At 46.4% G+C, this 26,860-nt stretch overlaps 1 protein-coding gene across 1 annotated transcript; it reads right to left on the reverse strand.

The window, feature by feature from the left end:
* Nucleotides 1–2,258: 2,258 nt before the first annotated feature.
* On the reverse strand, nucleotides 2,259–25,607 carry CAPN14 (calpain 14; the record flags this gene model as incomplete). Its single annotated transcript, XM_010157523.1, has 22 exons — nucleotides 2,259–2,285; nucleotides 2,565–2,620; nucleotides 3,324–3,440; nucleotides 4,422–4,425; nucleotides 4,777–4,845; nucleotides 5,252–5,316; nucleotides 7,084–7,141; nucleotides 8,772–8,834; nucleotides 9,711–9,747; nucleotides 10,286–10,491; nucleotides 10,820–10,826; nucleotides 12,952–13,117; nucleotides 13,765–13,928; nucleotides 14,585–14,659; nucleotides 15,906–15,991; nucleotides 17,336–17,401; nucleotides 18,070–18,244; nucleotides 19,383–19,519; nucleotides 20,407–20,525; nucleotides 21,485–21,554; nucleotides 23,964–24,107; nucleotides 25,582–25,607. Coding segments are annotated over 22 exons (1,937 nt in total), but the record flags the coding sequence as incomplete, so codon positions are not given.
* Between the last annotated feature and the right edge of the window lie 1,253 nt (nucleotides 25,608–26,860).

A 26,860-nucleotide genomic window follows, 5' to 3' on the forward strand; every position in this document is an offset into this window, starting at 1 on the left:
TGGAGCAATACCACCCACTGCAAAGCTCAGCATCTCTGTAAAGGCTGTGCTTACAAACGAACGCATCCTTCAGCAGCCTTTTAGACCAGTTGGGTTTTTTTTTTTCCACAATGCACATTGTAAATGAGGAGTAATATATCTTCAGAATTGCCCAGAAAACATTATTCCGTTAGCAATATAAAAGCCTCACAGTGTCCGAGTAGGTGCCCTTGCCAAGACCATTTTATTGTGAGCCAGATAATTCAGTTTGAATTGTACACGGTTTGGCATAATCATTCCAGTAAAGCATTCTTTACAATTCTGTAACAGCAAGTCACATGGCTCAATAAAGTTTATTGCTGCAAATGCTTAGTGATTCACGGCATGGATGAAATCTGTTTCTTTCCTCGATCAAGTAATCAATAGCAAAATAATCTCCCTGTAATTACGTTGCTCTGCGTTAAAGAGGTATGAAGTAAGTAAGTACAAAATCTGATATAAAAACCAACGTGTACAGCGTTAAAATGAACTGCAGTTCGAAACCGGGTGACCTGCACCACTCCTGCGCACACGGCCTGTGCCAGAGCCACGTCCAGCGGACTCCGAGACTTAAATGATTCTCACTCAGCTGATTACACACACTGTGCAACAGACCCAGTTGGGACTGACAGGTTTTCATCCCATCGTGTCCAACAGACTCTTCCTGTGAACACTCTGCGCCCACAGGGCCTCCCCTGGCCACCCCCATGCGTGCCATGGACCATTTTTTTCGGAGTGCACCGAGAAAGCAAGACCTATGCTCTCGCGATCGACCTTCCCCGTTCTCCCGGTGCTGCTCCTGTGCACGGTAAATCAGTGTTTATAATGTCCCCCACTGAGCTGAGCGCAAATTAAATCAGGCTAATTTAGTTTGCACCACCGTGTTCAGCTGCGAGTCACAAAGGCAAGGGGGAGGCATGACAGCTGGGGAGAGGGCACACGCTTTGTGACGGGAGCTGCTCACGGAGCCTCCTCGGGAGCCTGGCAGGGTGGCGGTGCTGTGACCCCACCACTCAAGGGCCGCGCGTGTCCCTGCTCCCTAGATCTGAGCTGTGGCTCCGGTGACATCACAGTAGACGACAGATAAATCATCTGTTATAAACAAGTACCAACACGGCTATCTACTCTCTGGTTCTGAGAGTTTTCTCATAAACCGGTATGAAACCGATAGGGCCTAGACACTGACTGTTGCAGAGAATAAAGAGCACACTGTTGGTTTTACTGTTTAACGCCTCCTGACTGGGAGCACTTAACACACGACAGGGTTTCTCTCCAAACACGCTGCTGCCCTTGCATGGGCTTCGATGCAGTGCTAAGCACATACCTGAGCTCAGACTTTTGCTCGTGTTCACATTCCTATCCACAATTCGCCTCATTCCTGACTCTCATATGTGCTTTAAAAGGATATTTATGAGATTAAGTACCTAAAAAGTCACAAAAAGCCAGAGGGAAGGCTGCCTATGCAAGCTTAACGTAACTCCTTCCTACAAAGGCATTACAGTATGGTCTTTCATTAGGTGGTCATTCCCGTTGGAGCTCTGTTTCATTCAGCACCTAGACTGGGCTGTGCACTGGAAAAGAGAGACAATCGTGGTGTCCACAGGAATGCAAAAAAACCCAAAGCTGCAACCCGTCACAGGCACTTAGCATGGAAATTTCCAGCCCAAATAAGTAAATTCTAAGAAAGGGAAAGAAGATGCATCAAGTAACTCTGGCACGGAGTTTGATGTGAACAGTCCCACTTATAACGTGTTCTCTAATGCTGTGCATACCAGTTCCCACTATTTAATTAGCTACAACCTACGTGTGCCTGCATCCTTTCAAAGTGCACACGCCCTCTCTCTCTCTCGTCCTGCTGTACGAGAACAACTGACAAATATCCAAGTGTTTTACCAGACTGCTCCTGTATCATGCTACAGAGAACATCTATTCCCTGCCAATCTCCAGTGACTTAGAGGCAATATGGGATCAGTTTACTCCTCACTGCACTGTACTTTTCAATCTGCAAAGAAAAACCACTGAAGGGCTGTCTGAACTGAAGTAGGACTCAAAATGAATACTTTGGTAAGCAGAACTTCAATTCACCAAATATGTGGCCATTAGGTCACATCTGCTTGAGGGCAAGACTTTTTGTCAGAGGTAAATTGTAGGGCTGAACCCAGAGAGTCCAGGAAGTTGCTACGAGGCAGCCTTCCTGATCCTGGTACAGGGCCACTTGTCCCCTCTTCTGCAGCGTTGCTTCAGGAGTACAACGTCATCATCATCCACTGTAAAGGAACGGGGAAAGCAGGTTGAACACATCCACCCCTGAGAGCGCTTTGTGACAGTCACAACTGAACCGGACTATGGGGCATTGGAGACTGTGTCTCTGGAAGGAGCAGAAGCCGTAATACAGACTTAAAAGCCTGAAGCTCCTTGTTGTTTCTACTCTACTCTGTAGGTGGTCAGGTAAAGACACCTTTTTTAACGCTACAGAACAAACCAAAACATGCGGTGCCACTTGCCATGAAGGAGCCTGCATTTGCCAGCCAGGGAACAGGCTTTACCTCAGATTCCCGGAGATAGATCCCTTTGCCATCTTGCGTTAAGTTGCGGAAGGCCTCTGCGAAAGACATAAATGCGGAGCGTCAACTTGATGGCCAAGAGATCAACACCAGCCAAGACACTCTGTCTCAGGAAAGACTCAAAGGCAGAGCTGGCAGGCTATTTACAGGTGCACGTGAACCTCTCTTTCTGTCGCTTGAACATCCCTGAGGGCTGGGACGCAGGGAGCAGCTGAATAAAGTCAGGCATGTTACTGTCTGTCCACCCAGCTGTGAAACTTCAAAATGCAGGCGGTTCCAACCTCACCTGCTACAGTTCTGAGATGTGCAAAGTGTCTACAGCATGAGCTCACAGACTATCAGCTGTCTCATCATCACAACTGCAGTCCCACCAAAGGTGTATTTCCAAGACACTCTTCTTCCTAAAAAAATGTATGTTCCAAGGCGCTCTCTGTGAGAAATGAGCGGTCTCCATCTGTAATTTGCCTACCTCCTCCTATAACAGGCTGGTGCAAACCTGCAGGGAGCTAAATCACTCTGATAGGTATAACCTGGATGTCTGCATAAAGTGACTGGTGGAAAGGTAAAGAAAAAGAGCTTGATTTCCTCCATATCAGCCCTTTGCTTTAAACCGATTCCTCTTGGCCCACTCAGAAACCCAGTCCTCCTAATTTTGACCTTGCCACTGCCAGCTGGAGCAGCATCAGAAGGGCCAGGGCTGGCAGCCCAGCTTGCCCGGCCGCCACGTAGCGCCAGCCTCACCTCCCATGATCTCCACTCGAAGCATGAAGCACACAAAGCTCTCAAAGCTGATCTTCAAGTCAGGGTCACCGTATCTGATTGCCATCAGATTACAGACTTCATTGCTGAGCGAAATGCCTTCATAAAAGGGGGAAAAAAAATAAAAATAAAAGGGAACAGAATGAGGTGGCAACTCCCAGCTGTAGGCAGGTGAATATTCGCTGCTACAGGAGTGCACAACTGAGTGGTCTCCAGCCCTTCAACAGCTCAATTTTTCAAACCTCCCTTAAGATAATTAAATATTGGCCAGTCCAAACCAGACCATGGAGATATCTCCTCCAAACCTGAAAGGGTTCAGATCTGATCCCTTATACTCACATTCCTGCCAGAGCTGGAATAGAATACACATGGGCATCTTTTGCTCAGGACTGAATGAGCGTAATAACAGCAGCTGTGTTTAAGAGCAATACTCCACAGGAGGGTAGGAAAGGAGAGGAGAAAGAAAATCCGGAGGAAGCTCGTGCAGAAAGCATCAGTCTCAATGCCAAGCAGCATTTGCAAGGAATAAAAGTATTTTCTATTCATGGCCTGGGATTTTAGTTTGCTTTAGCAGAGTTCCACACAGTTTCTCACTGTGCTTTCACTGTCTCAGATGAACTGGGTGAACCACACACTAAGAAGAGGAGTGATATTTAAGCTGTAAACCTGCAAAACAGGCTACAAGACTGAACACCAGCCCCCACGCAAAGCTCAGTAACAGCAACGGAGTGTTTGGACCGATGTGTATGGTCCTCCATTGCTAGATCAAGCTTCAGACATTATATTAGTGGAGTCTGGAACCAGCATTGCCTCCGTGCAAGTCCCACACTTCCAAGTTCAGTCCCTGAGCTGTCGCCTTCCGCAGAACTAGCAATTTAATATGAGCTAGACCTGGCCTCCTGCATGTATTCGCACAACCCCACACAGTCTTTTAAAATTAAATTAGCAATGAACAGGAAGGGCTTTAAAAACTGGGTCTGAACAGACACTCCTGCTTCAGAGAACTATCAGTATGAGACCACAGTGGGGCAAGGATTAAGTAGCCCATCCCACAGCAGAGTAATTTTCAGATACGTTTACCCAGCTAAAGAGAGAAGCAGAGAAGGCTAAGCTCATGCAGCCTATGATGTTTTCCACTCCTCTTGGGCTCTACCTACAATTCTCAAGGTGTTTCCCAGCCCTGGGCTATTTCCAGCCTTTGTGAGGAAGAAGATGAGACTTGCCAAGATGTGCTGTGGGCTCACCTGTCTCCTGAACAGCTGCACGTAGTTCCACAAGGTCCAGCTTTCCCGATCTGCTAGTGTCTCTTTTCTGGAAAACTTCCTGGCGGGGGAATATTTTTAAACAAAACAAACCCACCAAACAACAACAGACAACACCAAAGAGGTTGTGAGCAGGGAGATAATGCAAGGGGACACAGAAATTATTGTTATACCAGATAGAAAAGCAGCCTTTTCCACAGAACTCTGAATTCCTGGATACTCAGTGTGCCAGAGGCATTCAGCTTCATGGGAGAATTAAGGTCAGAACATCTCAATTAAATGTCAGAAAGCACTTTTTACATAAAAAACCCCAAACAAACCAAAATCTCATGGCCACTCTAACATTCACACAATTATAATATGAGGATAATTATTTCTTATCCCACAAGCCCATCTATAGGCTTGATCCTCCTCCCACTTAAGCTAATGGAAACCTGGCTGTTGGTTTCAAAGGCGGCAGGAATCAACCCCTTCCCCAAACCAATTCCATCTGTCACAACTGAACTGTTATTATGGAGGGTGAAAAGTTCAATAAGCAGGACCATGTCCTGGTGCTAAAGAAATCACAGTTACACCCAGTCTGCACTAAGAAATAGTACTCCAGTGAAGTATTATGTGAGTCAGAAGTATCACTCATGTCAAGGATACATCCAGGAGCGCCAAGATACCCTGGCAGGCATCCAGACTGAAGCTTAGGCGAAAACTCTGGAAATCTGAAGAGACAGAGGAAAAAAAACCCTAAGATTGTTTTGAGGAGTCATTGAACATCTCCCAGAAAAATGGACTCTCCCAAAATTCCCCCTCCCTTGAGAGGGCTCACGCGCCAAAACCTTTGTGAAACTTTACACCCACTTGAGAAGACGTATCATTTACGAAGATAAAAATATGAGGCAACAGGATGGATTCTAGTAGTCTCAGAAAATCCAATATGAGCTCCCTGCAGGCATGTAATACGGAATGAAATACGGTGCACTATCTCCAGCTATTAGAGAAAATGGAAGGAAAAGGACATCCAAAGCTGTAATCCCAAACAGAATTTACTGCATGACCTTGAGAAAAGTCACTTGACCTGAAGAGCTTTGGGGAGCAGCACAGCAGATTAATTGAAACCCTTGTGCGAAGCATCTCTCTCTCTCTCTCCCTCTTTCACAGACACACTGCCAGCTCCGTTAATATAATTAAAAGTACAGGCATCACTGAAAACATGATGCTGCATCAAAGCTTAGCATTCCTGGTTCATACATAAATTACATGAAGAATAACAGAAATAGACTCTAATCTCACTGCAAATCATGATTATAGATTGTCTGTAGACTTCCACTGAGCAAGGGACAGAACCATAACTCACCAATCCCTTCTCTGCAGAAAGTGAAGATGTTTTAATCTTGTAATAGCCCTATTTAGTAAATATGAATCACATACATAAAGTTTTTAAATTAATGTCTTAAAATTGATCACTTATGAAAAATAAAGACTCTCTGTTCAACATAGCCTTCTCACAGATAAGGCAGTGCCTGGTGGGTGACTTTGCAAAGACAGAAGAGCTGTCCTTGTCCACCTTTGTAGAAAAAAGAGCAATGTCAAATTCAGCTTAAGTGGAAAAGGCACCACATCAGTCTTCTGTTCCTCGTCTTTGTTGCCTATAATGGCTGGACGGTGTATTTTCTGTGTTATTCATCAGTTATTACCGGAGAAGAAACTGGGAAGGAGAGCTGGATTCATCACTGTATCTGTAATTTCATTGTTATTGTTCAGAGAAAACAGCCCCTGCACCACCTCACCGATGTCCAGGCCACGTTATTTATAACTAGGGACCCTATTTTGAGCTTGTGGAGTGCTCTGGGCTGCCACTGGCAGAGCGGATGTTGCAGTGCTCACAAGAGAGAGAACCTCAGGGCTCACCCAGTTCTCACAAGCATAAGTTACACAGGCTACCTGCACCTCCACCCTGCCTCCCAAACACAAACAGAGCAAGGAACAGCCCAACGCGTGCATAGCAGGGAGGAGTAAATAGGAATAGCAGACAGGAACCAGACACAGCAAGACAAAACCCCTTTCCACTGCCTAGCTGCCTACAGACCAGGCTGACTTTCTACACCTCCTAGCAGGGGCTCTACCGAGACGGTGGCAGTGGCACAGCATGAAATGAGAGGCAGTTTCAGAATCAAGGCCGAGGTCAAGCTGGGTTTGGAGGTCAAATTCAGAGTCTGCATCCACACACAATACCTATGCTTGCTCTTCCCCCTCATTCTTCCAGTTGCTGAAATTGAAACTAGAGTAGCTTTGCTTATAAAATTTCTGCCATGTTGATTCACACCCCAGAAAATCCTGTTTTCTGGAAATCTAACATGGCATCAGAAGAGTCAGTTCAGTCAGATTCAAGCCAGTTTCTCTTTCCAGAGTTCAAGAAACAGATACAGGAGCTGAGGCTTTTCTCTAAGAGGGATTATTTCACAGAAACATTATTTCTCATCACTTACTTCTCCAAGTTATATTATTCAGGATCCTCTGAAGCTGAACAGCATTTATTTCAGGATTCTGTGATATGGAAGAGAATTTTTATTTATTTTTTTAAAGTATTAAATCACTTTTCTCCCTCTTTTGTTTTCCCAGCATGTCCCACCTTCATTCTCCGCTTTTCTAGCCCCACTCCAGCCACCGTGAAAATCAATAGAAAAGACTCCCTTTGAATATGACAAGATTCTCAGCCTGCAAGAGCTGCAGTCTGCTCCAGGCTAAGTTCTCAGGGCTCCACACAGATCAATGCGGTACTGCAGATTTACATCAAGGCAGCATCCAGACCGTTAACCTTTCAGCCCTGGTGCCACCCATCCCATCAAGCACGCTGTCAAGAGACTTGCTTCAAATATTCCCCTTTTATCATTTACAAATAAAAAAAAAAAAAAAAAGGAAATTTTAGAATATTTCCTCCCAAAAGTTTTCAAAGCAGAGACTTCCCCTCCACCTTGTTACACTAAGGTTTACAGGGTTTTTTTAGAAACTGTGACATTTGTTTTTTGGAGGTTTTTTTCAAATGTCACTCTTCAAAAATAAAAGCCTGTTTTCAGATCATTGAGGCATGCCAGGGTAATGTGTTGAGAATGGCAGTACGGCTCGCCTCTGTGCATACTTGGACCTCCTGACAGCGAAGGACCAGCACCTCACAGTATGTGGCAATTTCTAGCACATCTGAAAGCCACGCCGTTCTCAAAATCTTAAACAAGTGGCAAAAAGTAAAAGCATTGCTTGTTTTTATTAACAGCTTCTGTCATAAGGTTGCTATCAAAAGCACAAATGTGTTTTTGGAAATGGTGTTTGACAAATACAGGGTATGATGCTAAATAAAGGCAGTCACCTTCTCCGCAAGGTGAAAACACTTGCACCCCTCGTCATAGGTAGTGGGATCCCTGAAGGTCAACTCCGTCCCAAATCAGGCCAGATTCATTAAAAAGGATCTTTCACCATAAGGATCACATTTCAATAGGAAAAATTAGTGAAGAAAGGAGGTGATGGGACACCTGGCACTTACTTCACCTCCCAAAGCAAGTTAGCGCCACCAAACTGCGATGAATAATGCATGAGACAAGTGTCAGTATTTCAGGGGGTGTTCTCTAACAGGCGACTTTCCCCACTGAGTGTAAGAACACCCTAAAGAGCAGGATGGAACCACGTAGCCCACCACTTTGTCCCCAGTGAAGGCAGTAAGAATTAGTGTTTAGGGGGAGCACGTGAGCCTGGTCAGCTTCTGCAGTCCACTCTCCTGTCTCCCTGGCACCCACACCTGCTGGAAAAGGGATCTTGGCGGGTACATCTCTGCTTAGTCCTTTGATGGCTGTTTATGGACCTGCTGCCCGTCAGTTTGCTGGTACCTTTAGAGCCTGATGACACTGTCACATCCACAATGACCTGGGGCATTAAGTTCGAGGCATTCACGCCCTGTTTTGCAGAGAAGTATGCCTCTCTCCATGCTAATATTCCTAAGCCTTGTGGTTAAATGGGCTGCACAGAATCAGCACTGTAGACACACCCCAACCCCCTGTGGCCCCTCTCTGTTCCCCACGCTTCCACGTCCAGACCTCCCTTGAACATCCACAGGCTTTTACTTTCCCACAGCTAGAGAACAACAGCTCTGGAAGACTTTACCCTGACAACTCATGCACACACTTACCTGTTCAAAATGCTTTGTGAAGAAATCCTCCCAGATCTTGCCTTCATACCGATCAACAATTTCCTTTAAGATATTAAAAAAAAAAAAAAGACTTTAACTCAAGGAGGAAAAATATTGCCATCCAAGGCAGAGTTACAGGGTTACTAAAGATGCTTTCCCAGAACTGCACTCTCATCCCTTGCCCTTTCACCTTCTCCTCACCACTGCAATCAATGCTGCATCGCTAACACAGCCCACTGCTAAGATAGCTCCCCACCTCACAGAAATGCTATTTCTTGGAAAGAAATATTCAGATAACACTCAGTGGGGAGAAACATTTCCCTTCCACCAAGCCGTGAACCAGCAAAGGCTGGGGCTCACTCCATGCCGAGAAGGGAGAGAAGGGTCTCTTTCCTCCTTTACACAGGAGAATAGAGGAGGTGAAAGAAGAAATGGCCCTGTTTACGCCAGAGGAACAGATTATGCTGTAACCTTCCTTGCACAAGTTGCAGACCTCCGTGCACTGCCAGTGAGCTCACTTGTTTTGAAAATAACCCAAGGACCACTGCATGGGAACAGTACTGCCCAAGTCCCGTGACATCTTCAAAACCTTCAAGGGATGAAAGGAGCAGGAAGTGGAAGAACGGACCAGGAGTCTCCAAAAAGCCATGAACAGCAAAGACTGCAGACTGCGTAAGATGATGTTTGCTTCAAAAGAAGTTTGCAAAAAGGGAACTAACAAAGGCATCTAAAAATTTGCTCATCCCCCACATCTGACTGCATCTGTCCACATGGTCCAAGGGACTCTGCCTGTAAACCCAAGCTGACCCTCAAAAGTGCTGCAACACAAGCACTCACATTCTCACTCAGCCTTTCCATAGGGCAGAGCACCAGGAAAAACCCAACAACCGGAGTCAAAGACTGAACCACAGACCTCCCACTCCCTTCATACTCACTCACCTTAGAGAGGGTGAAACTGGTGTTCCCACCCATTTCCCTGAAAATGCAAAAAGCAGAAACATTGAGGAGATATCCCAGAGGTGTGAGTTTGTCTCATCAGAGGTGGCATCCCCATCCCCAGAAAGGGCCCCAGCCCACTGTTGCAGCGTGTTTTTTCCCCAGTTACAGCTGCAGTAAGGGAAACCCTCACGTCCATGCACTTCCCCAGCAGCTGCTGGAATTTGAGGCCTCCAAAGCACCATTTCTGCACAAGCAACCACCCTAGCACTGCCAGCAGGGTCTCCTGGCAAACTGATGGTGCATTAAAACGGTTGTCCTCCAGTCTCAGACACGAGCGTGCTGCATGAATCCCTTGTGTGGGCCTAGATTAAGACTTCTTGAAAGGATAAGGCCAAAAGTAGTGCTTCATTCACTGAGCATTCTAAGCTGGGAGAGACACAGCCAGCCTCAACCAAAGAGGCTGGGCTGGCTTTTGCATGGTACAGTCTTTATGTTGACCCCACTAGACTAGACAGACCAGACAATCCCACCATCCCAGAGAATTAGGTGCTGGCAGAGGGGCAGCGGCATCTCACCGAAGAACATGCTTCCTGGAGAAGACCCGCAGGATGAATTCAGACTCCTGCTGAGGCTCCAGGGTGGATGGGACAATCACATAGACACCAGGTTCCAGGTGGAAGTCGTGAGTCACTTCCCGCTCATCAAGGAAGCACTGGTGCTTGTTCACAGGTTGATGGTGGGTGAAGAAAGCTGGGGGCAGCTTTCTGTTGCTTTCCTGATACTATTAGGGGAAGAAACAGAAATGTGTTCTGCACCAGCTGAACAAACGGACAAAAGGCACGGGGAGAATTCACAGGCAGAGCATAGACAGCCAGCCTTCACCCCTCAGACTGTTTTACAGCACAAGCAAATAACAGGGCCCAAGGGCTCTTTCTCTTCCCAGGACATGGTGGTTCTAACCGCACGCCGTACCTGCACAATACTAAAATGAGAAAGAACTGGGCTTCCTGTAACATTATAGAATCACAGAAGGGTTTGAGTTGGAAGGGACCTTACAGACCATCTAGTTCCAACCCCACTGCCATGGGCAGGGACACCTTCTACTAGACCAGGTTGCTCAAAGCCTCATCCATCCTGGCCTTGAAGACAGCCAGGGATAACAGTACCAACAATATAATAGTACATGCGAGGAACGGCAGTAAGGACGGGGAGGAAAAGTGGCTTCTATCAACCTAAGATACTGCAAAAGTCATTTCTATACTGGCAGGAATGACTGCTGGCAGGAACTGCTGCAGAGACTGCTCTTCACTAGCCAGAACATGCCTCCTATCCCACAGGTACCATCCACTTTGTTCCCAGCTTGTCCTTTGCACTAGGGATCTGGCAGCAGAGGATTTTTCAGAGCACCTGTGATCTGAGCATACTGCAGGAGCAATCTAATCCTGAGCCCTGACACCATGCATGTGTCCTTGATCTGCCTGTCACTCCTGGCTCTTACAGATATTCCACTCTGCAGGCACTTTTCTACAATGGGAGGATGGATAAAGTGTTGATCCAGGTAACACTGAACTCATTTTTAATGCCACTGAGTGCCCAGTACACAAGCCAAATAAATAACCCTGCTAGCTAAGACCACTGTCACCTTTTGATCTTGGCTGTTCCTCAGAACATTTAGCCATTTCACTCCGCAGCCTCATAGTGGAGATGTTATTCCTCTTCCTTTGCCAGTATTTTTCTTACTAATAGAGCAATCTTTCTTCTGAAAGGTTTGGGGTTACTCCTTCTCATGCCCCTTATGTTACATTTCACGTTTTTATATTCCAGTCAATACCTTGTTGACTGCAGTTCCAATACCTTAGATGCTCTCAGCTTGCCATCTCTCTGTATTGATCTTGGCAATCACTACAAACCTGAAATTAAAGTCCTGGCTGCCACCATTCCCCCTGGGGTGCAGCACAGCAGTGTGCTAGGGCCACACTCAGACCCCTTCTGCTAGGAATTTGGTCTCACTTGCAACCCTGATAGTGCCCAGAATATTTAAGTCAGGAAGGAGTGGCATCTTACCTCGTGGCTACCATGCTGGAAATGCAATTGTGTTGTCCTGACCATACATCCAAACTAGTTCTTTGCAGCCCCCATTCAAAGGGACTCTCACTTAAGAGATGTTCTGAGTAGTAACAGAGCGGAAGATATGCCCTTTCAAGATAAAAGGAGCTAAACCTTTCCCTGTTTTAAATAGCCCTCTAAGGTCAAGGGACATACATCAAGGCTTAACTTCCAGGGCCTGTCCTTAGGTTCCAAAGGCTTCTGGCTAAAGAAAATGCTAGAAATACAGCTGGCCTGAGGATGCCAAAACCACCTGAAGCATCAGCTCTAGAGCATCCCCAGTCAGGAAGGAATCTGAGCTCCCTGGGAGACCTCTGACATGCATGGGGGACAGGCTCTGTTCCTACCTCATCCCAAGGCTGAGAGGTAGCAGAAAGGTGGCTCTGGCTCCCAAGAGCTGCAGTGAGGCCAGCTCAGACACAGCCAAGAACTGGGGCACCATCCCACAATTGCAGGAGGGACAAAGTGCTGATTGGTTAAACACTGATGCCGCTTCTAACACCTTTGAAGACGCAGTAATGTCCCGTTTTAAGGCCACGGAGCAATCTTGATATGGCTGCTCTTCAGAAGGGTCAGTAGATAGTTCTGCATTAATAGTGACTTACTCAAAGTCACTATTAGTCACTGAACTCAAATCCCCTGTTACCAGCTGTCATCCAAGGAGCAAAGGCAAACACACCACCTTCAGTGTTGTCATAACAACTGCACCAGCCCAGGTCCCCCAGCAAGTAGCAGTGACAAGGGACTCACCTGTAGATGCACCTGCAGGAAGAAAAGAAACAAGCATCTGTCAGACAGAGACCTCTGGGTCTCACACAACATGGCCATATCATTTCTGGGAAGCAGCTATGTGCATTCAGCCTGGGTCTTTGCCTTCAAAACCCTCAGCCCCTCCACCTGAAAACCCTTCCCCATAGCCATCTCTCCATAACTCTGAAAACTCACAGCAGCAAGTGGGGCACAGAGCCAGAGGGAGCCTAGCCCTCATGTGTGAGGAGACTGGGCACAGGCAAGGAGGAAAGAGCACAGATCACTCTGCACATAACAAAACCATTAGTCTGCAGAGCTCTACAATTTACAGGGGCTGGAAGTTTTCCTATTTGGTGAAAGCAAGAAAGGCAAAGCAATTCTTCACACCTTGTAGAGAGAAAATCCAATGAAGAGGTGCGGAGCACAGTTCCGGTGTTTGCTGCTGTGTTTCTGCATCAGGGATATAACCACATTACAGGAACTGAGGCTTTTCTTACTGTCTTCGACTGGTAAAACATTCAGCCAGTACTGAGGGTTCATCCAAAAGGTGCCTAAGCAAAAGAAGTAAAACATTTTCATGTCATTTTCCACCACAAAATTGCTTGCCAGCTTCCCGCATGATGCCTAGCATTGGGCTGAATGGGTCACAGGTTGTCTGGACATCCAGACCCCACAGGGATTTGATCTTCAGATGCAGTTTACAAGTTTACCAGTAAGACAGGACAAAGGCCCAGAACAAGGAACTACATTTTGGCTCATCTGAAACTAAGAGTTCATTTTGTTTATAAATGTTATCACTATTCCTCCATCACCTCCAGCATATGGGCTGGCTGACTCCAGAGCCCACCTGGTCTGCATCCAGAGGGCTAGGCCTCTGTATTTCCCATGCACTTTACTTAAAATACCACTCCTGGAGGCGCTGAGGATGTAAATTTTGACAAGTTTAATGCCCCTGGGATCCTGCAGCTCATTCTCATGCCATAACCAGATCACTGCCCTATGTCTGCAAGTGATCCAGCTTCTGCAGTAGCAGAAGGTCATCAAAGTCCGTCGGCTGTTTATTTCTGATGTTTGTGTGGAGGGTTGTGCAGGAAGAGCACATTTCTGTTGTCAGTTTTGTGTTAGCCAGTACAAGGTGCTGGAATTAAGTCAGCAGAGCTGATGTTACTCCAGAGTCATCCAAAAGAGCACCCCTCACCATTACAGAATCCCAGACTTCCTCCCGCTGTACTTCCTTTAACCCATCTCCCACTCTTCAGGGAGTACATCCACTTCTTCCCATCTTCCTGGCTCATCAGGTCTGGAGTTAATTTACAGATCATCAGATCTACAAAATGAATCTTAAAGTCTCGCAGAGACATCCTGGGAAAAGAGTGCCAAGAGACATCTTGTCAGCAGTTCAGTTTAGTCCATATGGCTTATAAAAAGAAAGGGAAAGGGAGCAGGGAACTTCGAAGCTGCACCATTCTGCATTACATATGGTAATGCTCATGTTTTATTAGGCTGTAAAGAGGGGAGCGTCTGCTCCAACAGCAGCATCTAGCAGTAGCAAATACACGGCTAAAATTCCAGCAAAGAATAGCAGCAGGGAGATGAAAAAAACATTGCCACCAAAGGGACCACAGTGGGATGACAGGGGCGACAACATTGCCACCTCGTGGCAGAAGCTGTGGAGAAGCCACAAACAAACATAGGCAAGGAAGAGCTTCCCAAAGCTACCTTAAAGATAAAAGGCAGGACAAAACCTCCTGAAAGCTGCCCCTGTCTCCAGCAGCCCTGGCAGGCCGGGCGCTGCCCTGCTGCTCCCTCGCTCCTGCCATGGGAGAGCAGCGCGTCTCTCCGTGTCGGCACAGCTCCTGCTCTCCCACCGTCAGGCAGAGGATGAGCGCAGGGAAGCCAGCGCGGGCCGTTAAAGCAGAGCACATAGGCCTCCACCTAAGCAGCGATGCGCTGCTTCACCTCCAGATGCAGCCCCACAGCTACTGGCAGAGAGGGGAGAGGCAAGACTGTGCCGTTACCAGAATTCTCCATCCTCCTTCTTTTTCCTCAGCAAAATCTTCTCCTTCGGGCTCAGTAGCTCCCACTTGCAAGAGCTGAGGGCAAAATCATGAGGTGACTAACCAAACGTGGCCTCAGATTCAAGGCAGAATACATAGCCTTCCTCTATGTAAACAGGCTAAACCCCTCTTCCCACATACGTCCACATTTATCCCCCACTACACACAGGCCCCCTATGCCTTCAGCCACAGGACACTCTCCACAAGCACTCTAGATCCCCTGAGATGTAGCTAAATGGCTCCAGTTTTCTCCAGCATAAGCCAGAAACGTTCCATTTCCATCAGCCAGTCCATTCACTTGCACACACAGCTTCCAAGTGCTTAAAATATAAAAATCTAAACCTGTTTTGTTGGTTAATTTTCTGTCAAAGGAGACATAATAGGAAGAGTGTTTGGCATAATGAATGAATGACTAGGACAGCACAAGAGGCAGCTGGGAGTCATTTAAAAGGCAGGCCTGCAGTATGCTGCTCATTATGCTCTTCAACAGGAACAGCTGGTGTGTCGTCATTATGTGACAGACACGCACCAGAGAAGTTACTGCTCTGCAGACAAGGTGAAAGTCACTCACATTCCCAGCACCTCCCTCTGCTCTTCCCTCCTCCCTAACCCCCAGCATCAGCAAACAAGGTCTGTGCAGGGAATGAAGCTTGGAAGGACAGAACATGTCCAGCTTCAAAGAGGAATAGGACACAAGTCTAGAGTTGCTTGTGGTCTAGAATGCAAACCACTGTCTTTTGTGGATCCCAATTTAAAAAAAAAAAAAAAAAATCAGGCGTTTTGCCTCACTAGCTGCTTCCTCTGATCCCTCACCCAAACGTATTTCCCCAAACAACCAGGACGGGGGACTCCTTCGCAGCAACCCAACTCCAACACCATGCAGCCCATGGAGAACTTTGCACGGTCCCTCCCGTGATACAGGGCTGTAGGCCGTGGAGCCTGCTGTTTGTCTAAAGCCTCCTGCACAGCTCTCTGTCACCACGTGCCACCCAGATCACAGCAACGCAGCCAGCCACTGATGTCCGTATTACGCTTCCTTTGGCATTCAGTGAATGGAGAAGCTGAACTGAGCCTGTTGAAGGTCCATGTGTGGAGACCAACTGTCTGCTGGAGAAATGGAAATCTATCGAGTCATTGCTTTGAAACCAGAGGGTCTGTGCAAGGAACAGTTCCTAAAACTTCCTGCTGCTCTCGGCACTATTTCACGCCTGAAGGTGGCAGCATCTTTCCTCCAAGAAACTCCCTCCCAGTCAGCATTCGACCTTCCCTTTTTTAAACTCACCTGTCACTCCAGTCTCCTTTCCATTCTATTTTTCCCCATGGATTTCTCAGTCTTACTAGGTTTTCTGGTCCATATTGACACGTCACCTGCAGAAAACAGTAACATTGTGCTTACCAAGGTCTCATCAGGTTTATATCACCTTACTATGTCAGAGAGTAAATATTAACAAAGATTTTGTTTTCATTGATGCCAGCAAGCATGATGATTAAAACCTATGAACATGCAGCTCTGAACGCAGGCACAAAGAGATTAAGATGCTTTATCCCACCTTCTATAACTGAAACTAGAGACCTCACAAATAGCTGAGTTGGAGGCTTGACCATAAAATTGCCCTTCCTTTCCAACATCTGCTCATTTTGTGCTTATGCAGGGGCAGAACTGTACTACTGTGAGAGCTAAGTCCTACCCCATTGCAATGGTACGGCACTAGGCAGCCTAGAGGGTGACCACATAGATTAGTGCCTCCCGGACTGGGATGCCATGGTGGGAGGAGGGAGAGCCAGGCTGACAAGGGGCTTTGTTGGCAGCATACAGCAGAATCGCTGACTTCACACTGGCTCCGTGTGCCTGCTCAGTCCCTTACTCCTGCGAGGCTCTTCATCCCATCAGAAGAGCCAGACTGGTAGACACGTTGATGAAGTCCATAGCCAAACCCCTGCAGTTTGTGGGAAGCACAGGCGGGCGTCATCCAGCTCACAGCATCTCTTCCGGCTTTCCTACATTTGAGGTACCAGACGTGCTTTCACCCATGTATCACATGTGCAAAGCCCCACAAAGTCCTTTACCATCCTTGCCAACCTCCTTTGGAAGCTGGACAAGATAGTCAGACACCAAACCTTTGGGATCTACTGTTTTACTGTCTCATACCTCTAGACAGGTATCTTTAGGGGACTCCCAATGACACTGCTGCAGATCAGTGGGGTCCACCTGGTATTCTCTGCACAGAAGCCCAGTTTGGTTCCTGTACTTCAGCCTTGACTTGCATTTCCATCTGGAGTTTGTCATGTTTTGGCCCTTGTATCCATTTATCTTTACTACTCTATGGCCTCTCCTCTGACTCAGAGAAAGGCTTTTTATCCCAGCAGGTTCCAGCTTACCTTCACAGCACACCCAAAGGCCAGTCCCTTCCTCCTTAACAGCTAAGATGCCCTTGGAGGTGATGCTCTCAGCAGAGACCCATGAATCATACTCACCCTTAGAGACATGCTGACCTATAACCCTTGTCCTTTATGTCAAGGTCATGATACCAAAATTGACACACTTGAAAGTGCATCTTTACCAGGCACACTGTCTTCTTCAGCCTTAGGCTGAGAGAAGCCACTGGGAAGGAGATACCGTAATTGTCCTGATTAAGGGCTCAACCTACGATTGCAATAAATATTGCTGATATCCAAACAAACCCGTACCCAGGACATTAGGGCTATTCTTACCTTTCTAATACCCGTTACTGTGTAGGCATGGCCAGCAACAAGCCCATTCTTCAGGACCTTTGTTGCCTGTATACAAGTAAGAGAAACAGAAAAAATAAAGCTTTCATTCTATCCCTACCTACACAGCAGATTCCTGCTAATACCAGTGACATGTACCTGCGTAAGCAATGACTCTCAAAGCAGATGGAGAATGGTTCAAACTGAAAAATAATGAAGTCTGAGCTCCTAACAGCCATATTGTGAGCATGTTTGTAATTGGGAGGTTGATTGGGAATGTCCCTTCCTAAATTGTGGATCTTTGGCTAAAGACCATCTCACTTTTTAAAAGTTCAGGAGGTTAGGTTTTGATCTTCATAACAGTAGGGTTTCCCAACAGCAGAAGTGATAGCATAAGGCTTGGGAACCAAGATTTGAATTCATGTTCGAAATTACACACCTCTCTACCTTAGCTGCACCATCTGTAAAAATGGAAAGTTTAACAAAAAAAGGAAAATGCAGCAGGTCTTTATTATACAGAATTTTCTTGACAGATAAACCAGTTCCTAAACATAATAAAAGGGAGCTGATAGCAGCAGAGAATCAATCCATGTGAAAACTTTAACCTTAAGATCACAATTTCTGCAGCAAGTCACATGTGGGAGCTTTAGGAGTCACAACAACTAATTGAACAGAGGGAAACAGGTCTGGAAAGGCTTTTTTTCTGTGAAACCATCTGATGTCACTCCTAGTCTCACCCCCAAGTGCGTCTGACAGCCCATGAGAGATCTGCTGTAGGTTGCTCTTGTCAGGATATCCCACAGATCAGGAGGAGCTTCTGCAAGCTTGATTCTTATATTAACACCCCCTGTAAAATCCACCAAGGCTTCTGAAACTTGACCAATCTGCAGATCTTCATAGGAGCCGTACAGTCTAGCAAAAAGAGACATCCATGTATTATTGGGGTTATAGTCACAAATGATAGGTCGAGAACAGTGTGCCAGTAAAAACATACAATAAAGGTTTGCAAAAGCACAAAGAAAGCTGTAACTCATGTTTAATTCTAGGGGAATCTTTGGTAGTTAGGAATAGGGGAATCTAGGAAATTGCCTCCAAGACTGGCCATAGTCTGAAAGAGACTTTTCGCTCACTGTCATCCCACACTGCACATTAGTGAGAACATGCTCATCACTACTTCTTTGATAACTCTCACTTAGCAAACATTGCCTGAATTTCTCACCAGACACTGTGCTGTATCGAAGATATAGTGCCTTGAGCGACATACTGTCTCGAGAGCTCAGCCTCCAATCTGATTTTCATTACCACTGCAGTGCAACTTTCTCTGGTCTTTTTGTTCGAATGCTAACACCGAATGAAAGTAACAACTTTCTCTCCTTTGCTGTGATCTTTCAGTGTTAACTTCCCTGCTCTGCAGAGATTATTTCAGCCCAATATTAACAAGGTCCATCAGTTATGCCTTGATGCTTTCTTCTTAGACCTGATAAACCACTGCAGACAAAACACCCTGGAGAGAGGACAATATTTGCACCATGCCATGTGACTTGTTAAACCCCTCAGCCTCGGGGGGCCCAAGAGTAGGAACTTCTACCAAAACCAAAGTACGATGCTTCAGCGGAGCCCCAAAATGAAACTCCTTGGTGGTTTCTCAAACTGATAATACTTCAAAGGAGGCACCTTTGAAAATCCTTATCTGTGTCCTTCAGCTCCTCTGTGGTATTTACAAGGAAGGCATCATCCTAGCCAATACAATCCAAACAGTGATAACACTGTGCTGGGTAAACCACGACAAACGCTCAGAGGACAACCCCCAGGACAGGTCTGTTTTCATGCCTACTCCTAAATCCTCAGATTTAAACCCAAGGATCTGGATTGATAACAGCTACTGCAGCAGCAGCTTTCACTGTGTAATAATAGAAAGATGAGAACCATTTACTACACACCAAATGTGGCAAGGCCTAAGAGATGCAGTTATAAACAAGAACAAACTGCGTAGGCCCCAACCAACATACTTTAGAGAGACTATTTGCATAACTTGGAATGAGTCACTTACTTAGCGTATGCCTTCTCCAGAAGGGCTCCCCAGAACACGTTCTTATAGACTGAGGAAACAAAAACCAGCTCCCCCGCCTCGTTCACCGGCAGGCGATCATCAACCACCACGTCAACCCATTCACCGAAGTGCCAGAACTGTCAGGGGAAAGGAATGAGCTGATGTTTCCCTTGTAAGGGATCTCCCTTTGAAACAACAGGAAAGGCAAGATAGCTTAGCCGTGGGCACAGGACAGCTGCTTTGTGGGGAGGGCTGCTTTGGGTCAGCAGGGTATGCTGACTCACCCACAGAACCAAGGCCTCCATCCCACCCTGCCAGAGGAAAAAACAAAGCGTGTATCAGGTGGAAAAGGCTTAAGCAGGGAAATTAGGCCCTGCTGGGCTACTGGTGAAGGAGTTCCTAACTGCAGGGTAGCAGAGTTGCCTCAAGAATCATAGGAGGGTTTGGGTTGGCAGGGCCCTTACAGACCATCCAGTTCCAACCCCCCTGCCATGGGCAAGGACACCTTCCACACGACCACGTTGCTCAAAGCCTCCTCCAGCCTGGCCTTGAACACTTCCAGGGATGGGGCATCCACAGCTTCTCTGGGCCACCTGTTCCAGTGCCTCACCACCCTCTCCGGGAAGAATTTCTTCCTGATATCCAATCTAAATCCACCTACTTTTAATTTAAACCCTTTACCCCTTGTCTGGTTGCTACAAGAGCTGGGCAAAGGGGCCAAAGGTTGGAGCAGTTGTGCTCAGATCCTGCTGACTGCTGCCACCATGGAGGAGGACTTTTGTCTGGATTAAAATACATGTAGGACAGCTGGAGAGAAAGGCAAAGAGGAGGTATATCCTCAGATCGGCTTGTAGTTAATCCACTGCCTGCAGTGCTTTGTGGGAGGGATGATGGGCTGCTCTCCAGGCTGGGATACCCTCTGGCCACTTGCCCCTGGCCACAGGGATCTACATACAAATTATCTAAGGGTGTGGCACAAAGCGTGACAGAGGATTTCGGAAGACATGTGGGGGAGCAGGTGTACCCGGAAGTGGAAAATGCCAGCATATTTCCTCTCAAAGCTCTGGTTTTGTGGCACGACGGCAGCCAAGATGTCCTGGTGGAATGTCAGGGCCTCCAGGGCCGCCAGGAACCAGCAGTTCTCTGCGCCAAGACAAACGGACACATGCAGTTGGCTGAAAAGCAAGAGTTGTCAGCCAAGTTCAGGAACACCAGCATGATCCTAGCAGAAGAGTTGTTATGCTGATGTCTTTACAGTTACAACAAATCATACACAGAAAATGAGACGATCCAGACATGTGCTTTACTTAACCAAACTACGATTGGTTTATAATTGTTCTCTCATGATCTTCTCATTTGGATACTGTTTGGTTAAATAAGAAATTTAGCAATAAATGGCTCTCAATGGAAACATTCTGGGGTTTTTTTACTGACATTGTGTGGTTTTTTTCTGTTCCCTGAAAGGCACACTATTTAAAATAAAGAACACTTTTAGCTTTTTCTTTGAAAACATTAACTTTTCAGAGGAGAAAAATAATTTCCAACGCATCTCATAAGCAACACTGTGTGTTTAAGGGCTTTGTGTTTAAGGGTTTAAAGCAATTAAAAATTAATTTACTCCTGTTATGCAGATGACAATATATCCTTTTACTTTAGGTAATACAGGCATAAAAAATTATCTCCCTAACTGCAAAGCTCGGAAGAGAACACACTCACACTAAGCGTTAGATAAAAAGATAGCGAAAGTCTCAGATTTCCCTGTTTCTGTGGTCCCTCTTCAATTGTCAAGCAGGAACATTGCAGACCAGTGAAAGTACAGGATCACTCCCTATTGCAGCATTAGCGTGCACAGTAGCAATAGAGAGTGGCAATTTCAGCTTGTGGAGATACCTTTCACCCCTCAAATCGCACCTTGAAGCTTGTAAGGTTTTTTACTGAGCCTATCCCAGCTTAATGATTGCTTTGTCTGCACCACGCCAAGTGAAGAGATAAGGATATACACACCTTCTGTTTCTGTGTCAAGTTTTATACAGTCAAAATCCCATACAAAATGTAATCTTGTATAAGAATACTCAGATATTTATACAAAGAAACTTCCTTACCCACCAATCCTTGGCAGAGATCAAGTTGCTTTCTGTTTGCAGCATAAAATACTGGACTTCTGTGCAAAGCCTGGGAAGGACACAACCAAAAAGAAAATAGGGAGACAACCAAGTCAGTAACGTGAGCTGGTTTAGCTTGAAGTCAGGGACCTTCTGCGTGCAGAGCTGCAATCCCATTAAATGGGAAATCCAGTGAGTAGTTAGTCTAGGATGTAAAAAACCTCATGGATATGTGACACAAAGCACTCCATCTGCCTGTTCACAGCTTTCCAAAATACCTAAGGTCCCTTTTCTCCCAGCAGACATTGTTCTGGTTCAGGTATGACTACTGTTATGTGCCCTGGCTGACCTGGCACAAGCCTCAGAAGATATCTGTGCTTGGTCTGCACTGAATTTGGTCTCGGACATGAGGTACACAGGTGCATTGCCATGGGTGTCCACGAACACCTCACTGAGAAGACAACACTTCAGACCTGTCAGACCTGCTACTCCATAATTACTGTCAATTTGCAGCCAAAAGAGGCTACAATGGCAGAGCCTAACTGGTCAAACTTGCAGCTCATCTGGCTGGCATCTCACCCGTTTGACTGACAGTTGAGCTACAGATTAACTGACGGCTGCTACAGAAGTTCCTGTTGCTGTGACAAGTGTGGATATGTGAATAATTGTTCAGAGAGAAATTTCCTCTCACAAGTGCCTCTGGGGTCAAATTAATAACCTAAGCGTCAAACTCACGCTTCACTCTAATGACCCACAAATTGCTCAAGCTAATTTTCACACTGTTGGCCTCCCCTGCAGGCAGCAGCAGAGAAACAGCAAACCCTCAGAAGGCAGATAGAGCAATTAGGCACCAACCCCTATCCTTGGTGAATTGGGGTGTTCGAGTTTGCAGGCCATCAGTCATAGACACAGCAAGCTACAAGCCTGCAGGCTGAATGGCAGAATCTCAGCATTCCCTCTGCAGCACTGGGACTGAAGGATGCGCAGCATCCATCGTCAGAGAGCCTGTGCTGGGCTAAGTTTGGCGTTCAGAGCAAATGGCAGCCTGCTTCACGAGGCAGTTCCAGAGCAGCAGCACGGTGGACTGAGAGAGAGGAGGTTTCCAGTCCATTCCAGTATCTCTAGGGCATAGGGATACCTGAAGGGCTTTGTAGAGACTAGGACTCCTAGTGACCTTTCCCTCCCAAGCACCTCGGTGGTGATATAGCTGCCTCAGCCGCAGTGCCTGGCACAACCCAGCTCAGGCCCCTGGGGACTCCACTCTCCCTCCGTCTGCACAGCCTGACTTAACACAAACCACGTGCGAGACCAAATGAGGACCAGGGCTGCTATTCCCAAGCTCTCCTGCACAATTTGCAGAAGTGCCTTTACTTTCCCAGTGATTTTCATGAGTTTTGCAGAAATTCAGCCCTTCTAAGAAATTGGTTAAAGCTGAGAAAATATGACAGCTAGAAAATAACTTTGCTAGGAGATGTTATCTGCTATTAGCTGGCAGAATTCCCTTACAGGCAGAGTACTTAAGGACTCGGTGCTACTGAAATTCCCAGATAATTCTATCATTGCTTTCAGGAAGATCTAATTGTCAATATGTTGTTCAGCGGCTCAGTAAGAACAGAACTGCCACTGCGAGTAACAGACCAGCGCTAACAGGCCTTATCTAACTTTGCCAGTCCCCCGTCCTGGCCTCCTAGACTTGTTATCCAGTTGTTATGAGAACTTGCTCTGTGACCCGTGCTCGGTACCACGTGTCTCTTGTGATGTTCAGTTTAAGTGTGTGATAGCAGCAAAGGCCTTGGAAATATGGGCACAAGTAGAAAACAGAGGTCCCAAAACTAAAACCAACTCACCGATTCATGATCGGTTACTGATTGTGGCAAAAGCTCAACCTTGAGAGCTGGGAAAAGACTGTTTTAAGTACAATAAAGGATAGACTAAACAGTTAAGCAGGAAAAAAACAGCCCAGCAAGAGGATAAGGCACCTGCCACTGCTGTTGAAAAGTAGTAGCCTCCAGCATCACAACAGTATGTGGGCCACGGGAAAGGGGTCAAAGGCTACAAACTGTCTAGAAACTCAGAAATCTTCTAAAAGGTCAAGATCCTGAATTCTGGGGAAAGGGATCATCACCATGTGAACTGTCATCACAGAATCATGGTAGGATCATCAAGAGCTGTGAGCTCCAAGGATACTGGCTCCCACCACTCCCTTTGCCCGCTCTCACTGCCTGCTCTGACTGTTACTGGATATAAACTGAATGAGGCTGGTTATGATTTGGGGCAACAAATGCTTCAAAGACAATTATGAAACACAGTGTACCCCAGCTTCCAAAATGACAACTGAGACAGTGTAATCTCTGGAGGCATTAAGGCATCTGACACCTAAATTAAAGTCTAAGAGTAGTCTGCTCGATGTTAACGCTATTTGCTGCCTATCAGCTGTAATCACCCTCTCACATTAGAGTATTCACCGAAAGTCACTTACATGTGGCCTCTTCCACTGTAAATTTTGGGGTAGTTTCCTTAGCAGTGGTCCCGTTCCAATAGAGCTGATGTGGGCAGGGAAGTGGTCATCTGTGAACAGGCATTTGTCCTTCAAGCACGTCTCCAGCAAGGCCTGGTAGTTCTGCTGGATGGGTGGTGTGTGTTTTTGAAAGATACTCCTGCCTAAAGGCACAGGTGACTTCTTTTGTTTCAAGCACGGCAAGAAAGGCATGGCAATGTCCACAAGGACACCAGGATAATTTTTTTCCACCAAAGATTCTGCAGCGATCTCACCCTGCACAGTCCTGCTGGCAACTCCTTTTTCTTAGGATGAGGTGTGTCTTCTCCAGAGGAATTCCTGTTCATTAAAATGAGTGTAAAAAGTCAGTTTAATCATGGCTTTTAAAATTTTCTCTTTAGCTAGTGGGGGAGTGGGCATGGCACTCCCAGGAGAACTGGGGGACCCATCCGATTCTAATCTAGCACCCATCATTGCATTTTCAAGGTTTTACAGTCGCTGTAGATCTGACTGAAATCAAAATGAGTGACCCCACCAGCTTTTACCGCGGCTTTTGAAGCCACAGACACGCCTATTCCCAGTCTCCCTCTGGACTATTTAGGCTCTCTAGGATAGTTTCATAACGTGCTGCAACATGAATAACAGTCTTTATTCAATTCCATTCTGGCATGTGGAGCTTTCCCTTCCTCCCCCTCATCCCCCACCAAAAAAAAAAAAAAAAAAAAGAAAAACAGCAAGAAAAACCAAAGGCTAAGAGAAAAATGGAATACTTTAGGTGTTACAAAGCCATTACTCACAACGCCCAATCGTTATTTTGCCCTTTTTGCCTCATTTTGGAGAATGATACAATCTCCCCTAAGAGATCACATTCCATCTTGTTGATTACCGCAGATTCACCCATGAAATCGCATGCTGAGATAGGTTTTTTCCCTCGTAATATTCAAGACAGATGTTTGTCCTCCTACCACTGAAAACAGCAGAGTGATTTCATAGCCCTTTTTTAATATTAGCAGCTATGCTAAACATTAGCAGCCACCACCTTTTGCTGGAAGTGCTGGGCTCCTGGGAGAAACCCTCATTAGAATCTCAGCAGGCAAATCATGCCCATCAGTGGTAACAAGGTGATCATAATCACAGCCTTCTCATTACAGTATGGACTGAAAAAAGTAATTGGGCTACAAAGTTCAATAAATGGTTCACATGCCATAATGATATAGTATTTGGAAGGCTTCCCTGTAGATGAGGCCCTCTGAGACTCAGAATCACTGCCCCAGGTGCACTAGGAAACTGGTCCCAGTTAGGAATCAGTTGATTGTTACTCCCCTGGAAGGTGAAGGTCACTGGCGTTCCCTGTGAGAAACCCTTCAACCGCAGATTGCACCGTCCTCCCACCCAGAGCCCTCACTTGTTATAAAACAACTCTACCACTGATCCGCAAGGGCAACCAAGAGAAAATCTTCAAAATACAACCCTGGAAACAAAAATTCAATTTTCTATCGTACAGTAGACATTTCAGACCTTAAACCGGATATAAGTGTGCCTAACAACTTGCCTGCTTTGTCTCCAGATGAAAAATACTGCCTCTGCCTCCAAACCTTACCTTTTTAGAGCCATTGACCTTCACGGCTACAACATGAGCAACAGACAGAGATACAGATTTAAGAGAAAAACAAGAGAAAGAAACAGCCTGGAGACTGGCTGCATTTTATATAGACAGACAAAACTGTACGAAGAAGTTGTTCTCATTTTGAAAAGAAGTGGTGAGCAACTGACATACTCCCCCTCTACTCTGCTCCCGCGAGACCCCACCTGGAGTGCTGTGTCCATCTGTGGAGCCCTCAACACCAGAATGATATAGACCGGTTGGAGCGAGTCCAGAGGAGGCCACAAAGATGCTCAGAGGGCTGGAGCACCTCTGCTGTGGGGACAGGCTGAGAGAGTTGGGCTTGTTCAGCCTGGAGAAGAGAAGGCTCCGGGGAGACCTTATAGCCCCTTCCAGTACCTGAAGGGGCTACAAGGAAGCTGGGGGGGACTTTTTACAAGGGCCTGTAGTGACAGGACAAGGGGTAATGGGTTTAAACTGAAAGTGGGGAGGTTTAGATTAGATATCAGGAGGAAGTTCTTGACAGAGTGGTGAGGCACTGGCACAGGTTGCCCAGAGAAGCTGTGGATGCCCCATCCCTGGAAGTGTTCAAGGCCAGGCTGGACGAGGCTTTGAGCAACCTGGTCTAGTGGAAGATGTCCCTGCCCATGGCAGGGGGGCTGGAACTGGATGGTCTGTAAGGGCCCTTCCAACCCAAACCCTGCTGTGATTCTATGATTCTACTTCAAGCTACACTGAAGACCAAATACTGGAGACGATTTGTGGGTGTACAGAGCATCCACAACGCCTGATAAAATCATTGTAAGCCTTCACTAGTTCTCTCCACACTCAGGCATTTATTTGAAAAAGAATAAACTTTATAGATAGGCCTCGAAACGCAGAGATAGTATAAAACCCCAATGCTTTCAGAAATGAAGGTTTAAACCACCTGAATATGTAGCCTTACCTTCAAGAAACTGAGCCAACAGCCCCAACTGTACCAGTGTGTGTGGAGAATCAATCATGCAGCTACTTGATATGTTTTGAAAGCCTCCCAGCTGAACCTGCCTGTAGGTGTGTTGTTTTAAACTCTTTTCCAAATTACCTGGAAATCTTCGAACAAAAGATGCAGTGAAGCATTTTATGTGTCATGAACAGTCACTGCTCAGACAGCTACAAAGTGTTCCACCTCGTGTTTTAACCTACTGCCTGCTGCCTGGCCCCAGTCACCAGTACAAGCAGGCACCAGATACAGGGATATACAAGTAGTCAAAAAAGACCTGGAAATCACTTGTAC

The sequence above is a fragment of the Eurypyga helias genome, unplaced genomic scaffold, assembly GCF_000690775.1.
Source record: "Eurypyga helias isolate BGI_N326 unplaced genomic scaffold, ASM69077v1 scaffold16498, whole genome shotgun sequence".
NCBI classification, from domain to species: Eukaryota; Metazoa; Chordata; class Aves; order Eurypygiformes; family Eurypygidae; genus Eurypyga; species Eurypyga helias.